Source organism: Hemitrygon akajei, chromosome 20 (assembly GCF_048418815.1).
Source record: "Hemitrygon akajei chromosome 20, sHemAka1.3, whole genome shotgun sequence".
Classification (NCBI taxonomy): domain Eukaryota; kingdom Metazoa; phylum Chordata; class Chondrichthyes; order Myliobatiformes; family Dasyatidae; genus Hemitrygon; species Hemitrygon akajei.
Window position 1 is genome coordinate 59260512 of NC_133143.1, and position 14035 is coordinate 59274546.

The 14035-nt window shown below is 42.8% G+C and overlaps 1 protein-coding gene across 1 annotated transcript in view; it reads left to right on the plus strand.

Annotated features, from left to right (window-relative positions):
- The first annotated feature begins 3794 nt into the window (after positions 1-3794).
- Positions 3795-14035, plus strand: part of LOC140713822 (vacuolar protein sorting-associated protein 4B-like) — a 32554-nt gene continuing 22313 nt past the window's right edge. Inside the window, exons 1-3 of the mRNA XM_073024383.1 lie at positions 3795-4012; positions 6135-6246; positions 8280-8427. Of these exons, the coding sequence (XP_072880484.1) occupies positions 3986-4012; positions 6135-6246; positions 8280-8427 (287 nt within the window). The 5' untranslated portion in view covers positions 3795-3985. The remainder of the gene's footprint in view (positions 4013-6134; positions 6247-8279; positions 8428-14035) is intronic.

Here is a 14035-nt window from a genome sequence, read left to right on the forward strand (position 1 = left end):
CCTCAGGATTCACACCACCAGGTTCAGGAACAGTTATTACCCCTCAAGTTGAGGGCCTCAACCATCAGGCTCTTGAACCAAAGAGGATAACTTCACTCAACATAAGACCATAAAACATAGGCCTATCAAGTTTACTCCGCTATTCAATCATGGCTGATCTTTTCTCCTCTTCTCAGCCCACTCCCCAGCCTTCTCCCTGTAAACTTTGATGCGGAGTACAATGAAGAACATTAATCTCCGCCTTAAATACACTCAACAACCTGGTCTCCACAGGTACTTGTGGTAACAAATTCCACAAATTCTCCACCCACTGGCTAAAGAAATGTCTCCGCATCTCTGTTTTAAATGGACACCCCTCTATCCTGAGGTCATGCCCTCCTGTCCTGGACTTCTCCACCATGTGAAACATCCTTTCCACATCTACTCTGTCTAGGCTTTTCAACATTCAAAAGGTTTCAATGAGATACCCCCATATCCTTCTAAATTCCAGCAAGTACCAGAATCATCCTTGTGAACCTCCTCTGAACCCTCTCCAATGCCAGCACACCATTTCTTAGATGAGGAGCCCAACACTGTTCACATACTCAAGGTGAGGCCTCACCAGTCCCTTATAAAGCCTCAGCATTACATCCCTGCTCTTATATTATAGACCTCTTGAAATGAATGCTGTCATTGCATTTGCCTTCCTCACCACAAATCCAACTACAAGTTAACCTTTAGGATATTCTGCACAAGGACTCCCAAGTCTCTTTGTATCTCAGATTTTTGGATTTTCTCCCCATTTAGAAAGTAGTCTGCACAATTATTTCTTCTACCAAAGTGTATGACCACGCATTTTCCAACATTATATTTCATTTGCCACTTTCTTGCCAATTCTCCTAATTTGTCTAAGTCCTTCTGCAGCCTTCCTGTTTCTACAACACTACCTGCCCCTCCACCAATCTTTGCATCATTTGCAACTTGGCAGCAAAGCCATGTATTCCATCATCTAAATCATTGATATACAGCATAAAAAGAAGCAGTCCCAACACCTGTTAAAGTCGAATCTGAATAAAACTTGGGAGACCAGCTTCTTATAGTTACAGCAGTTTATTGCACACCCTCCTGCTGGAATTTGAGACCCAGTTGACAGAGGGAAGGCACGTAAGTACTGCCACCATCTGACAAGTGGACTACTATTATCTGGTCACATAGTAAGTCCCATAAATTACTGTTGCAAGATGTCATTAGAACTGGTACGCCCACCAAGTCTGTTGGTGCAAAAGTTAGTTACGGATAAGAGAGTCTGCTAAATCAAGGTTTAATTACAGATGGATGTGCTGTCCAGTCCTTATCAGTTATTAGCTTTGCTAGGCCCTGACTTAATTACAGATGGATATTCATTCCTGTACTTATTGGTGAGTCCTCCTCCCCCACTACTCAAACGAGGGTACAATGTACAATTTATCAAATTCTTAATGTCTCTCTGCAAATTAAGAGAGAACTAATAAAAGCCATTTTTTTTTGCTAACTGCTGAAGACAGAGTTTACTTCAGTTCAAAAATTCCTGTTCAGTCCCAATTATTCTTTTAGCCAGAGGTTACATAGGTTCAAAATTTTTTTAAATATATCCTCAATTCCTCACACCAACCCCTGCGGAACACCATTAGTCTCTAGCAGTCAACCAGAAAAGGATCCTTTTATTCCCACTCACTGCCTCCTACCAACCAGCCAATGCTGTAACCATGCTAATAACTTTCCCGTAATACCATGGGCTCTTAACTTGGTAAGCAGCCTCACGTGTAGCACCTTGTCAAAGGCCTTCTGAAAATCCAAATATACAATATCCACTTCATCTATCCTACTCATAATTTCCTCAAAGAATTCCAACAGGTTCATTAGGCAAGAGTGACATTTGCAATTTTCCAGTAACTCCAGAACCAGGCCAGAGTCCAGTGATTCTTGATATTAATGCCTCCATAATCTCTAACCACAACCTCTTTCAGAACCCTAGTGTGCAGTTCATCTGGTCTGGGTGACTTATGTACCTTTAGGTCCTCCATCTTTGTGTGCACTTTTTTCCTTGTCACGGTAACTGCACTCATTTCTCTTGACTCACATCCTTTAACACCTAGTACACTACTAGTGTCTTATACATTGAAAACTGATGCAAAATACTCATTTAGTTAATCTGCCATCTCCTTGGTTATTTCTCCGGCCTCATTTTCTAGCAGTCCTATAGCCATTCTCTTCTCTATTTTTATATACCGTACTCGAAAAAGCTTTTCCTATCCACTTAGATATTGTTTGCTAGCTTGCTTTCATATTTCATCTTTTTCCTCCTAATGATTCTTTAGGAGGGATTCTTTAGGAACTTCAATTGCCCCATCATTAAAATGTTTCCACAACCTATGGACTCATTTTCAACGACTCTTCATCTCATGTTCTCGATAGTTATTGCTTATTTATTTATTTTGTTTATTTTTGTATTTGCACAGTTTGTTGTCTTTTGCACGCTCGTTGGTGTAGTCTTTCATTGATTCTGTTATGGTTAATATTCTATTATGGATTTATTGAGTATGCCCAAAAGAAAATGAATCTCAAGAGTTGTATATGGTCACATATATGTACTTTGATAATAAATTTACTTTGATCTTTGAACTTGGCTGATTGGCCTAATTAGTCAAGATCTCATTTTAATCTTAGATAACTTTCTTCATTGTCCAATGGTCTACCAATGCGACCAAAAAGCATTACATTCATTCACCACTATGGATTAACATAAAATTCTGACTTTCCCACAATAACAACCAACGTTAAAATGGATTTATTCATTTCATACCACACCATATCACAGAGGAGAAACCCCATGTTTATTGGTCTTGTTCACAAGATATTGCTTGTCCTATGATTGTCTTAGATTGTTAAATTGCTTACCACCAAGATGACGCTAGAATGAGTTTTCAACTAGTTATTCACACTGTCATGCCTTTATCACATTCACAAAATTATATAATCCTTACGAAAAGAATAATGTCTTTGAGAAAAGTAACAAATTTCAGTATTGTGGCAAAAACAGATGTAATTGAGTAATCCCAATATGAATCGCACAGTATAGAAAGAAGCTCCAGGAAGTTGTCAGCTCAGTCAGCTCTATCATGGGCTTTCCAGGACCGATGCTCAAGAAAGTGGTATCTATCATTACGCAGGACATGTCCACTTCTCATTGCTACCATCTGGAAGAAGGTACATGAGCCCGAAGGCACACACTCAACGATTCCGGAACGGCTTCTTCCCCTCTGCCATCCGATTTCTGAAGGGACATTGAACCCGTGAGCACTACCTCGCTATTGTGTATGCGCTTCTACAAAACAGCAGGTTTCACGACAATATGCCGTTGTTTTTAAACCTGATTCAAGTTTCTGGGTATCAATACCTCTGAGGACCAGACATTGACGCACTCGGGAAGAAGGCACGCCAGTGCCTCTGCTTCATTGTCACCATAGGCTTAATACGTTGGAATTGGTTGCCAACGTCTTACACGCATCTGACTTTATTTCCCCGTTCGCTGCGCCAGCCATCCGGAAGCGGGTGCGCGCGCCCGTTCACTGCGGGGCTGGGGTGGGCGCGCAGATCCCAGGATCAGGGGGCGGGGCCTGTACGCGCGCTCACGCTCCGTGCACCGGCTGTCGGCTGCGCGCTCTTTTCCCACCCACAGCACCTTCCCTCGGTCCAGCCGAATGTCGGATGCGCATGCGCCGCCGTCACCTGCGCGCGCGCGCCCCCCCCCCCCCCGCGCGCGCGGTAGGGGCGTGGTTTGGTGCCGGAAGTTCGTCGCCATTTTGGACGCGGAAGTGGAGTGCCGGCGTTGTTTGGGTTTTGTAGCCGCTCGTAGAAGTGGTCGGTAGGCCGGCCAGGCGGGGGTCGGGGACAGGTTGTCAACCCGTTACGGAACTAGGCCTCGCTCTGACCGATCCAACGTGGTGACGGGGCAGTCTGTGTACAAATGGCTGCCCACAGTAACAACCTGCAGGTGAGTACTGTTGAAGGGTTGCGGCAGGTACTCACCTGGCTCGGCCTGTTCCCTCTTGTTTCGGCAGGCAGCGGCCCTGGGCCCGAACTCAAGATGCCAGCAATTTGAGACAGTGAGGGTGACGTGAATATGGTCCGAAGGAAAAGGGTTGGGCCTAAGGTTGAAGTGAGTGCTGAGAGTTAAGGGCCCGGAAGAGCAAAAAGGGAATGGAGGAGATATAACTGGAATAGACTCACAGTCCCGCCCTTAAATCCAAGGGAGGGAATGGGACGTATAGTGGGTGCGGTGAGATTCAGGCAAGGAAAGTCACTTCATGACAACACATGATTCAGCTTTGTATATGCTGTCTACCCTTCACTCAGTCCTGATTGAAAGGCCTTGACAGTTCCTGCTTACCTCCTCCTTCCCCCCCCCCCTCCCCCCGGTGCTGCAGGGCCCCTGAGTTCTTCAGTAGATTGTTGCATGACAAAGCATAAGAAGGTAACATTTTCACGCCAGCTAGATGGTCATCGTGATCCTCTTCCCATTTCTCCTCTTTGTCATATCAGTCCCTTCCTCTCCCAAACATTTGGTTTATAATGTTGAAATTGCAAACGCTGTATGTCTGAAATCTAAACCAATGTACTAGGTCAGCCGCAAACACGAGGAAATCTGCAGATGCTGTGTTCTACCAGCATTTTGTGTGTACTGGGTCAGGCAATGTTTTTGGAGGGATTTAAAAGTTAAAAGTTTCAGGTCAATGATCTTTGGGATATCCATATGAAAAGTTAACTTGCTCTGCGGATGCTGCCTAATCTCCCAAGTGTATATCTCTTTTCGTTCCATACAGTTGCTTTTCTAGAGTTTTCATAAGTTTTTGTATTGTTTGCAAGGGTGTTTCACATTCTATTCTTCGTAAAGATGTTTCTCCCAAATCCCAGATCAGATTTATTAATGATTTGTATTATTTCACCTTGCTCTGTGCTTAGGGTGGAGATACAGAAAATATGTCAATTTCTGCAATATATGTCATGTGTGGTGATCAAAACTCACATGACACTTCAAATGAGGCCCAACTAAAATGCTTTTTTAACTTTAATTGTCTATTTAGTCACAGTGCTGGTTTTTTTTACAGAATACATTGGCATTTTATGCATGGTCTCTAAACTGCTAATCAAAAACATGTGTAAACATTTGAGTCTAGTTTATCAGTTTACCTCTCTTTCCCTTTCTTCCATGATCCACTTTCCTATCAGTTTCCTCCTCCTTCAGCCCTTCATCTTTTCTACATGTCTCTTCCCAGCTTATTACTTCATGCCCCCCTCCCTACCTACATACCTAACTTCCCCAACACCTGCCAGGTTGTACTCTTCCTCTCCCAACCACCTTATTCTGGCTCATGCCCTTTTCCTTTCCAGGCCTGTTGAAAGGTCACGGCCCCAAACATCAACTCAGTAGATGTTGCCTTATTGCTGAGTTCGTCCAGCACTTTGTGTGTGTTTGTTCAATATTTCTAACACTCGCAGAATGTCGCGAGTTTGTGAGATTGCTGTCGTCAGTTATGCCCCTCCCATTCCCATACTCCTTCAGCACTTCCCTCTAGGAACCACATAACGAAGATGCATCTGTTCTGACCAGTTGTACAAACACATTTCACAGTGCTTTATGCTTCACAAGACTATTGCAAGGCCATCTCATGATAGGTTGAAAATTACTTTTTATCCATAAAGAATTAGTTTGAAATTTCTTGTCTTAACTTAGGAAATAGTATGCTTCCTTATGAAAATCATTACTCCACCATGGACATTCCTAAGCCCAACCACAAAAGGAGTAGGGTTGGGTAGGCTTGCAACCCCATCCGTAACAATCTAGTGCTACAGAAATGCAGTAGAATATTCCAAAGACCTTATCCCTGGGAGAGCAAGAAGATGGGGATAGCTTGAAAGACTGGCCTAGAACATAGGACTCTGACAAGCTATTTTCAACAACCTATGCCCAGTAGAGGTAATGGACTTAACTAATTAACTTACCATAATCATAAAGACTCAATTGTTTAACCTTTTGATTTGTTTGGTTTTGGTTAACAGTAGCAAATAAAACCTTGCATTACATTAATAATTATTCAAATTTATTTTCCTCTTAGAAAGGTATTGACCTTGCAAGCAAGGCAGCTCAGGAAGATAAAGCAGGAAACTATGAAGAAGCCCTACGATTATACCAGTGTGCAGTGCAATACTTCTTGCATGTTGTCAAATGTAAGCACTTCTATTAAATGATTTCTGCTCATTACATTACACTGCCAATTTTCCATTGTATTTCCACTTTATTGTATTTTTAAGTTCCAATATAAAATCAAGTAACATATTTTCAAAAGTACTCATTTGTCACCCACTGGTGGAAGTCTTTAACGTTATGGAAAAAAAGATGACAGAATGTAGAAATAAGGTTTCATGAGCTATAGATACACCAAAGCTAGCTCATATAGCTTATTAAATTAAAAGGGAAATTTCGAATACATTTCTGTGGTATGGTTGGAAGCTGAAATAGACAATGCAGCTTCAGTGAAGAAGAGGGGTGATTCTTTAGGAGATCTAGGCCTCATATGGAGCCAGTGATCATTAATGGAGAATGTGTGGAGCAGGTTAAGACCTACAAGTATCTGGGAGTACAGTTAGACAAGAAGCTAGACTGGACTGCCAACACAGATGCCTTGTGCAGGAAGGCACAGAGTCGACTGTACTTCCTTAGAAGGTTGGCGTCATTCAATGTCTGTAGTGAGATGCTGAAGGTGTTCTATAGGTCAGTTGTGGAGAGCGCCCTCTTCTTTGTGGTGGCGTGTTGGGGAGGAAGCATTAAGAAGAGGGACGCCTCACGTCTTAATAAGCTGGTAAGGAAGGCGGGCTCTGTCGTGGGCAAAGTACTGGAGAGTTTAACATCGGTAGCTGAGCGAAGGGCGCTGAGAAGGCTACGGTCAATTATGGATAACTCTGAACATCCTCTACATAGCACCATCCAGAGACAGAGAAGCAGTTTCAGTGACAGATAGATAGATAGATAGATAGATAGATACTTTATTCATCCCCATGGGGAAATTCAACATTTTTTCCAATGTCCCATACACTTGTTGTAGCAAAAACTCATTACATACAATACTTAACTCAGTAATAATATGATATGCATCTAAATCACTAACTCAAAAAGCATTAATAATAGCTTTAAAAAAAAAAAAGTTCTTAAGTCCTGGCAGTTGAATTGTAAAGCCTAATGGCATTGGGGAGTATTGACCTCTTCATCCTGTCTGAGGAGCATTGCATTGACAGTAACCTGTCGCTGAAACTGCTTCTCTGTCTCTGGATGGTGCTATGTAGAGGATGTTCAGGGTTTTCCATAATTGACCGTAGCCTACTCAGCGCCCTTCGCTCAGCTACCGATGTTAAACTCTCCAGTACTTTGCCCACGACAGAGCCCGCCTTCCTTATCAGCTTATTAAGATGTGAGGCGTCCTTCTTCTTAATGCTTCCTCCCCAACACGCCACCACAAAGAAGAGGGCGCTCTTTAGGTTACTATCGATGCAATGCTCCTCAGACAGGATGAAGAGGTCAATACTCCCCAATGCCATTAGGCTTTACAATTCTACCGCCAGGACTTAAGAACTTTTTAAAAGCTATTATTAATGCTTTTTGAGATAGTGATTTAGATGCATATCATATTTTTTACTGAGTTAAGTATTGTATGTAATTAGTTTTGCTACAGCAAGTGTATGGGACATTGGAAAAAAAGTTGAATTTCCCCATGGGGATGAATAAAGTATCTATCTATCTATCTATCTATCTATTATTAGATAGGAAGAAAGTGATAGGATTTATTAATATTATTAGATCATTAGTGTGTGGGTCATGAACAGGTTGTTTTGAAAGACAATCAGTGTAATTTTGAACTGTGACCATCTTGTGGGGAATAGGGACTTTTCTGTTATTTTTTTTCTTGCTTCCTAATCTCTGAGCAATAACTCAATGTGAAAGAGTTTGGTTATTGTTGGGTGTAGGGGTAGGGGGAGCTATGTGTTGGTAAGCTGATGGAATAGATAAGTGTCTGTCTTCGGGAGGAACAAGGGGTGGTGTAATTAAATATAATGAACAATTGCACTCAGACTTTTCCACTTAAGGTTTACTGGATTCTCAAAAATGAAAAAAAAAGTAGTGCAGCAAATGATTTTCATGATGTTAGTAAACATTATTCTTTTTATTTTAGTAGATGGAAAATGATTTTGTTTTTCATAAATGATAGATGAAGCTCAAGGTGCAAAAGCCAAAGAAAGCCTTCGTACTAAATGTACAGAATACCTTGATCGGGCTGAAAAACTGAAGGATTATCTGCAAAAAACACAAAAGGTGAAGAAGCCTATTGAAGAGTCCAGCTCGAGTAATGATAAGGGGTAAGGTTATTTCTCTTACTATGATGACACAATTACATACAATTTAATTTGCAGAATAATAATGGGTAATGAACACTAATACAAACATTTTTGCAAAGGATGGAAATCTTTGAGCAACACACAAAATGCTGGCAGAACTTGGCAAGTTGTGCAGCATCGATGTTGGGAAATAGTCAAATTTTGGGCCTCTTTTTCTGGTTCTGTCCCCTTTTCCAATCCTGATGCAGGGTCTCGGCTGAAACATAACTCCCATTATCCTCCATAGTGTTGTCTGACTTGCTGAATTCCTCCAGCATTTTGTGTGTATTAGATTAAGCAACATCAGCCGGTTCATTTTCTTTTGCCCAAAGATATCCTAAAGCTCCCGTGCATCCTTTCAGCACATAATATATTTTCTATTTCCAGATGTCATTCACATTCAAAATCTTAGAAATCATTCATTTTCTCACTTTGTGCATTAGGCAGGTGTGGGTGGTTATGCATATCTGTGAGACCACACTCTGTCAATTCACATCTCATTGTTGATATTCTTGGCTAACAAAAAACTTCCCTCTACTCCTGCACTTGTCGTGGTTTCTCGTGCCCCACAAACGACCAGGAGATGCAGAAGATTCTTCAAGAGGTATTAAACTTTAATTTGCAAATCAAAGCTGAGACAGTCATTGAGCTAGTCGCTGATTGCCCACCGATCCTTGTACATAGCATTTTTTATAGCAATCCCCTGGTTTAGTTGTATTAGCATATCTAATCTGTCTACAGTTGCGTATCACAAGTACATCCGCCACTATTGTTTCTACCCATTGACTTAATCATGTTCTAATCTACATCTCTTAGCTACCTCTCATTAACACACCATTATCTTCTACATTCTTAAGATTTCATTCTCCTACTAAATTGGATACATGCATAGCAAATAGCAAGCTCAAAGCTTGTCTCACACAGAGAAAGAAGACTAAGAGTCCGCGCACAAAAGCCCCAATAAACTCAAGCACTTATTCCCAAATCTCGGGTTAAACTATAATTTTCTGCGCCAAGACCTCAAAGTATTCTCTTCCTGTTACCCTGGGCCGCTGAGCCAAAAACCTGTCCCTTTGTACCTGAGACAGGGAAAAAAACTCAGAAGCCCTTACAATCTACTCCCACACTGCCGTTTTTCTCTTGTTCATCCTGCAGGTGTTGTAGGTTGTAACGATACATTTTCGGTGTTTCTTTCTCCACTAAGCTTGCTTCAGTAATTGCCATGAGCATCGGAAATTGTTTGGTTGCAGCACGCACTACAAGAGACTTGAGACAAGGAAGAAAACAGCACAGCACAAGCGCACAGCTCAACAATACAATACTGACAGTTATTGCCATTTTAGTCAGCCATGCTCCCCATCCTCCGAGTCTACGTTCTAACCAGTCAAATGACTGATGTCCGGACCCTGCATTCTGTTTAACTTCCTTTCTTAGACTTTTCAACTTATACATTGCCTTAGTAAACGATCCTTCTGGACTAGTGTTATTTGGTATAAAAGTACAGCACTTCTCTCCAAACATCACACAAACTCCTCCTTCAGGGTTCCATTAATTCTCTCTACCATGCCTTGCGACTGAGAGTGGTATACACATCCAAATCTTTGCTTTATCCTCAGCGCTTGTAGTACCAATTTGACCACTTTCTGGATAAAAGCTGAACCATTGTCTGAGCTAACTTCTGTAGGAATTCCAAACCTTGGGATCACTTCATTTGTCAGAAATTTTACCACTGTCTTTGCCCCTTGATCTCTTGTAGGTACCGCCTCCACCCATCTGCTAAATCGATCAATTACTACCAGCATGTATCTTTTCCCTCTCACTGTCTTTATCATGTCTACGTAATCGATCACTAGATGTTTAAATGGTCCTTCAGGTACAGGAATGTGACCTATTGGGGTTGTAATTCCCTTCCGAACATTATTCTGTGCGCATACCTCACGCTGTGACAAGACAAAGTCCACTGAAGCCTGTAAATAAGGTGACCAAAAACCATCCTTCTTTATTTTCTTTATCACTTCCCCCCTTGCACAATGGTCAATCCCATGCACTTCTGAAATCAGAATCGTCAGTAGAGGGGTGGGCGCTACCAACAAACCGTCTTCCATGCTTCACAAGCCTTCTGGGTTCTGCTTGGCCCCCCTTCGTCTCCACATTGTCTGTTCTGCCAAAGTTGCCTTACCTTGTATTTCAATTAGGTCCTCTACCACAGGTTCTGGAGCTAAGCTTACCTGGGGGGCAATGACAGCTGATGTACATCCAGACGCTTTTCTGGCTGCCTCGTCCGCAGCTTGATTTCCCTTTGTTATTACATCATTTCCCTTTTTATGTGCCTGGCATTTTACTATAGCCAATGCTTTAGGTTTCATTATGGCTTTTATTAAGTCTAGAATTTGCTGACAATGTTGTATGGGATCTCCACTGCTTTTTTTAAAACCTCTCTGTTTCCACACTGCCACGAACAAATGGCATACTCCATGAGCATATGCCGAATCAGTATAGATGTCTACTTTCTCACCTTCCATCATTTCACACGCAGCTGTCAGGGCTTTGATTTCCGCTAGTTGGGCGGAACACAGTTGGGGACAGGACTCCATCCTAATAATCTTATAGCTCGACTGATCCTGCTGCACTACTGAGAACCCTGCATGATTTCCATCATAATCCCTATAACAAGAGCCATCTACGAACAGAACCTTTTTATCTATATCCTCTAGTGATTCTGACCGTAAATCTGCTCTCAATTTGGCAAATGCCATCGTCTTCCCTACACAATCATGGGGTTCTCCATAGCCCAAAGGGACAAAATTGGCTATATTACTGGTAGTGCATCTCTGTATAGTTAAGTCAGGAAATGTCAATAGCATCTGATACGCTGCTGTCCTGGCTGGCTTCAGCACAAATTTCCCTCTTTCCAGCAGTTCTGCTACTTTGTGGTGTGTGTACAGAGTCACAGGATAGCCCAGGGTTACAGATGATGCCTTTTCATATGCATAGTACAGCGCCGCCAATCCCTGATAACAGGGTGGATACCCCTGAGCCACCTCATCTAGTCTCGTACTGTAGTATGCTATCGGCTGCTTTGCTTTTCCTGTGCCTGTCTCTTGTGTTAGAACCGCAGTGACATAATCCTCCTGTCGGTTGGATACATACAAATGAAAAACCTTCTCGTAGTCAGGCAAAGCTAATGCTGGTGCTGACTGCAATTCCTGCTTAATAGTATTGAAAGGTATCTCCGCCTCTCCATTCCACTGTAAGCCGTTCTTCAAATTGGTATGTCCTGCTTCTTTCATTATCTTTCTCAAAGGTGCCACAATCTCAGCATAGTCTCCTATCCAATCTGAGCTGTACCCTGCCATTCCCAAAAACATCATCATCTGCCCTACAGTCTGGGGTTTTGGGCTTAGTTATTGCCTCAATCTGATCTGGTGCTATCACCTTCACTCCCTTGGATATTACCCTGCCTAAGTATTCCACTTGCTGCGTGCAAAATTGCAGTTTCTTTTTGGATACTTTATGTCCTCCGTGCGCCAGCTTCTCTAACAGAGTTATAGTGTCCTGCTCACACTGTTCCTTACTGTGGGAGCAAATCAACAGGTCATCCACATACTGTAACAATGTACTTTCCAATGGTATGCCCTCTAGGTCTGCCTTCAACACCTGATTAAAAACGTGGTGAATGTTTAAACCCTTGCAGCATTCTGGTAAAGGTATACTGAGCACCTCTGTAAGTAAATGCAAACAGATACTGACACTGGTCGGCCAGAGGAATGCTGAAGGAAGCCGAACACAAATCAATCACTGAAAAGTAACTTGCTTCTGGTGGAACATTAGTCAAAAGCGTGTGTGGGTTGGGGACTACCACTGGCCAGTCCTCTACCACATCATTTACCGCTCGCAAATCATGCACCAATCTCCACTTAGATTTATCTGCTTTTAAGACCGGCAGCAACGGGGTATTGCATGGACTGTTTGTTCTTTTAAGCACTCCTATTTCAAGCAACCACTGCACTGTCGATGCTATTCCCTCTTCTGCTTCTGGTCTTAGAGGGTATTGTGGTCTCCTGGGTGGAATTGCTCCTTTTTTCAGCCTTATTTCCACCGGACTAGCTGTTTTTATTTTCCCTACGTCCGTGTCATGCTGTGACCACAGAATAGATGGCAACTCATCTAACCTTCTATCTTTCTGCTGGCCTCTTTCCTTTCCCAGCAATGGCATGTGTGGTTGGGGAGTTATTTCGACCTCTCTCACTGTCCCTACCATATCTACACTTACCATTATTTTAATGCAATTGTTGTCTTCTGATATCCACACCTCTGGCGTGATTTTCCTCCACACTGTTACGGTTTCAGCACTCTTAACTAAGGGTCCTAGGTCTTTAGACTGATATCCCTTGTTTACCAACAACGTTACATGGGGCGCAGCCTCCGGTATCCTGTACCATTTTTCTAAAAAGGTGTTCCACTTAACTTGTAAAGCTGCCCCTTGCTTTCCATTTATCACGGCCTCCCCTTCCAGGTGCTGTTGGGTACATGCCTCCAGGTGCCATCTCTCCTCTAACTCCCTGTTCTGAGTCTCGTCAAAAATCACTGTACAATGTAGCTCAGATTTGGGCATTACAGCCCTGGGTAATATAGCCTGCACGCCTTTTTTCCATTTTTCCCAGGTTTCCTGAATCTGATCTGCGATGTCTCCTATCCAAAAGACATTAGCCTTCTTGTCTTCTCGCATTATCAATTGAGCCCCTGCTCTTTCCACACTCAGCCCATTTCTGGTGCATTCTAATTTTAATTCCAGTTTTAATAAGGCATCTCTGCCTAACAAATTAATCGGAGTTCCTTTAAATACTAGCACCGGCAAAACAATTTCTTTATTTCCCATTCTCATCTGCACTGGAGCCGCGTACTGTGTCAACTGTGTTTTCCCCGAGAACCTTACAGTCTTAATAAACTTTCCTGACATGGGAAGGTGAAGGGCATACTGTGGCTGTACGCAAGTGTACGTGGCTCCAGTATCTATCATCATTGGTGTCAGTTGCCCTTCTAACATAACCTGAACAATGGGTTCCTCGTCTGCCTCCCTTGTTATCATTGGGTAATGTCCCTTCCCACTCGAGTTCTCAGGGCACCCCTAATACCTCGCATAGGGGGTCACAGGTCCGCTTGGGCCTGTGGGGGCTGGTTCTTGGCTAAACTTTAGTTCCCTTCTTACTGGTTCCTGCTGGTGTGTGTCAGGCCATGGTGTAAACGGACAATCTCTTCTCATGTGACCTGGCTGATTACATCCCCAGCACAATCGCGCTACCTCTCTTTCCCCCTGTTTCCTCACTGGTCCCCTTTGCCCATAGCTCCTCTGTCCCCCTCCTTGGGACTTCCAGTCCTGTCTGGGCTGTTTGAATTTAGTCTGTTCCTGATAGGGCATTTGTGGGAATGCTCCTCCAAAGACATTGATTATTGGCATGGGGTTTTCCGGCCCTTGTCTTACAGTATGATCGGTTCCTCCATATAGCGGTGCTTCATCCAGTTCGATGGCTGTACTCGGACCGGTGGTTGCTGGCAGCATCTTTTTGCTTTTCTCTTTTTCCTTCTTTTT